The 4,148-nt window shown below is 39.7% G+C and overlaps 1 protein-coding gene across 1 annotated transcript in view; it reads left to right on the forward strand.

Moving 5' to 3' along the window:
• Positions 1–4,148, forward strand: part of ntrk1 (neurotrophic tyrosine kinase, receptor, type 1) — an 87,491-nt gene that overhangs the window by 59,529 nt on the left and 23,814 nt on the right. The window contains exon 14 of the mRNA XM_015401296.1: positions 2,012–2,184. Coding sequence (XP_015256782.1) covers positions 2,012–2,184 — 173 coding nt within the window. The remainder of the gene's footprint in view (positions 1–2,011; positions 2,185–4,148) is intronic.

Consider the following 4,148-nt stretch of genomic DNA (forward strand, 5'->3'; position numbering starts at 1 on the left):
TGTGCACCTGGTGCGAATTAAAACTACTTCGATTGCGCATGCATATCAAGACGGAGGGGTGTGTGGGGAGGAAGTAGCTTGTGAAACCTGTGCAGCGTATCTGTCCAAAGTGATGCTCTGTTCAACGAGCGTTCCAGGTGACCGGTTGTCAGAAAGCTGATTGGATTAGTCAGAAAAACAACCCAATAAGTTTCAGTTTCCTTTGACAGTCACCTTTTACCACTCAAAGCTGTACATCCTGTGAAAAAGGTGGGGGGGTTCAATAAGCATCTCCCTGAAATTAGTTTTTGGAACTTGGGGACGTGTGCTTTACTATATTTGCTGTTGTCATGGTTTTATCAAGAGCCTGGACCCACATACAGATTAACCAGTCCAGAGAGACAAGGGAAAAAGTTTAACAGGGTTATTGAGAAGTTTTGTGGAGGTTCCAGTGTTGCTCTGAACACTGCTCAACCGGAACTGAAAGGTGAGGGGAAGACACTGCGGTTAGTTCAGGTTCAGTGGGAAAATTGATTCTCGAACTTGAAGAGGAGAAAAAGTTGGCAGACTCACGTTTCCAGAGATTAGGTTGACTCTTAGACTCTAGCAGGTGAGGAATGGAATGTGTTCCGGTGTTTGTCTCATACGGAGAAGGGCGGACAGGGTTACCCAGAATGCGGTTGCTTGTAGGTGGATGGAGAAAGACTGACTGCCACTCAGATTTTCCTGCGGTACGTGAACCGACTGTTGTGCAGATGAATCCCTTGCTCAGTGTGAAGCTCAAACGTTTCCTCGGGGAAAAGTGGATCCAAACCTCCGGTTTGTATCCTCAGCTCAATTTGAAGCTCAGTTGATCCTTCCAGGTAGAGAAGGTCAGAAAAATCCAGTTTGCAGGATGACTTCCTGCCGAGAAGCAAAAACAAAATAACAACGTTAACACAGTTTGACTCAGCAAAACTCAGCTTGGCTAGAGTACCCAAAACTGGCAAACACTCTGGCGCCGAGGTAGTGGCAGTCAGCAGCTTAAGAACACTCCATTAACGAGGTAACCATCAGCAGGTGTGTGAGGAGGAGAATCAGAACCAGGCGCCACCTGGTGGAGGAAGGAAGACAAACACACAAAAAAACAGACCACACAGACTGGAGTCCTAACAGCTGTGGGATAAACCAGCTACTGCGCATAGGCAAACAGAATAATAAGATCGAGAACACTCAAAAACTATGTAATAACTGTACAGAAAATACTTATTTATATACTTAAAACATTAAAGAATGCTAAACTTTTTGTTGTTTAGAAATAATTCAAGAAACTGATACGTTTTATATTCTCTCCATTGTGTTCCATGATGTCATCATTGGTCATGCTCAGAGCAGTCGCAGTAACGTTCTAAAGCCTATCCAAGTGTAGTGCTTTAGAATAAGTTTAGTGAACGGGTCCACCCCTTTGGAAGGGGTTTGGAAGTTCGTCCGTTTCAATTTGTATGTTTTCTAAACAAAAACAAGGGTTTGTTGGGCTCCATGTAAAGCCTTGAACTAAATGCTATTCCTGACATTTTTTATTGAAAAAGCTTCTTGGATGGGAAGCGAAACATCTTCAAACTTGGAAACTAAGTCCACTGGCTTGCTTTTTCACTTTTTTGGAATGACTATGACCTGGATGACTGCGAATCTTCACTAACGTAAGGAAGGTTGACAAGTTTGTCCTCTTTTGGCTACTCTGATCAAAAATGGTGATCCAATATGGCGCCTCCCATTTGGTGCACCACCCCCATGTATTTATGAACCAATAATTCTAACCTATCAGAACATTTTCCTTTTAGATGGGATTTTATTAGACATTTAAAGAATATTTAATTATTAAAGCAATGCTTGATTTTTGCCAATAGAAAAAGCTAAATTTCATTCACACTGTCCATTTCAGGAAAAACTGTTTTTTTACACCCTATGGTATCCAACGCCACAATGAAATGTTATTTCTTTAGAATATTTCCTTGTGCAAATTCAAAAATGCAGAACCATTGTTTGTCCACAGACCCTGAAGGATGCAAACGAGTCGACCCGGCAGGACTTCCAGCGAGAGGCAGAGCTGTTGACGGTCCTCCAGCATCAACACATCGTTCGATTCTACGGCGTGTGCACAGACGGAGAACCGCTGGCCATGGTGTTCGAGTACATGAGACACGGAGACCTGAACCGCTTCCTTCGGTGCGTAGAAGACCACACACTCACTCTCTGCTGTGGGTTGTCAAACCTCCGCTGCCCAAATGCTTGATCCTAATGCTGGTTAATGTTAGACCCTGAAAGTGTTGAATGAAAGGCCGCAGCAGCAGAACTGCCTTCATAGGGAATGTGTCAGAGTAGAAAAAGCACAGTAGGAACATTTCCCAGCAGTGAGCCACTTTTTACAATGCAAGGCCCTGAATTCAAAGCGGCTAAGTGGAGTGCAGCCATCGTGCCTTTCAGCGTGTACAGTAAAGCTGAAAAGATGGGTGGATAATAATATAGCTGGATGAATAAGGACATTATTTATCCCCTAAATGTGACTTTTAGGTAGAAAATTTGAGAAACTGCTCTTGCTATGAGGTTAAATGTTTCAGGAAGACTTAAATAGGTTTTCTGTTGCTAAACATGACAATAGACCAATCACACGCTCATTTGAACTCTACAGTCTTTTCTACAAAGAGCAGTTTATTCGTAGAGTTATTGTAACAGATTTTCAAAGTATCAAAGAAACTGAATGCAATCTTTAACCCTTTATAGGGCACTCAGTGAATTACTTTGAAAATCCAAATTTCAAGCCAATATGGTCATTGAAATCCAGGACAAGACCTTATTACCTTATGTAACGTGTCATGGTTATGGTTACAGTATGTTGTGCTTTACTTTGCTCCATGTTTCCTAGTTTTATTGGTTTAATTCCTATTTTGTTGTAGTTTCTAGATTTATGTTAGTTTTCTCAGGTTTTTCTGTTATTTTCCTCTGTTGCCCTCTTGTGTGTTCCTTTCGCCTTGGTTTCCTCATTGTCTCCTCTCATACCTGCTCCTTGTCAGCTCGTTAGCCCTCCCTTTGTCTCAGTCAGCTACATATACTCCCCCTCTGCTGTCACTCCTTGTTGGTTCCTTGTCGTTGCTGGCTTCTCATGTTGTTGTCTTCATACCTCGTCTCTCCCTGGCTCCTCGTGTTTGGTTTCCACTGATGTCTCCATGGTTCTGGTTTGCTTTACATTTTTAGTTGGATTTTTGGATTCCTGCCTTTGTTAAACAGTTTCCTTTGATTAAATCTGCAAGAACTCAAACATCAACCAAAACGTGACAACATTCAAAAAATTTTGATATTTTTATGGCAAAATTTTATGTTATTGTAATAACAAGAAACGCCAACTCGCCCCAAATATATTAAGAAAAATAACAAAGGTGCTCCTATAAGAAATTCATAAAAAACAGTAAAAGAGTAAAAGGAACACATTTTTTTTTTTTATGGTACAACATAAAATTAGAGGAATTAATGCTACGACGGAGTATTAGGGCCAGGTTAGAGATTTTTTTTATTCTTTTTATTTTGAGAATAAAGTTGTAACATTATGAGAAAAAAGTTGTAATATTACGAGAATAAAGTTGTAATATTATGAGAATGAAGTCATCATTCAACAACCTGTTTCAGGAAGAAAGCTTGAAGCTCCGCCCAGCAGATGACAGCCAACCAGCTCAACCAATCAGCAACCAGAGTCCACTTTGATATCCTGCCTAATTTGATGCTGCTGCTAAAAGATTTCCTTATTTCTAAAAACCGTTGCCAAAGTATACCTTCACATGATGCTCGACATTCCTCATTTTAGTGCAGAAAGTGCTTCTTTTAAGAGTTTTTATAAAATACAACTTCTTTCTTGTAATTTTAGGACTTTATTCTCTTAATATTATGACTTTATTCTTGTGATTTTATGACTATTCTCGTTGTGACTTTTGTCTCGTAATGTTACGACTTTATTCTGGTAATTTCATATTTTATTCTCATAATGTTATGACTTTATTCTGGTAATTTTACGAATTTATTCTCGAAATAGAAGAAAAAAAATGTATAGCCTGGCCCTAATACTCTGTCATATTAATGCTGATACTGGCACTTACATTTTTTAGTTTATGAACTTAAATATTATTGTTAACTAGGCTTAT

This window comes from Cyprinodon variegatus, unplaced genomic scaffold (assembly GCF_000732505.1).
Source record: "Cyprinodon variegatus isolate N-32 unplaced genomic scaffold, C_variegatus-1.0 Scaffold0, whole genome shotgun sequence".
Classification (NCBI taxonomy): Eukaryota; Metazoa; Chordata; class Actinopteri; order Cyprinodontiformes; family Cyprinodontidae; genus Cyprinodon; species Cyprinodon variegatus.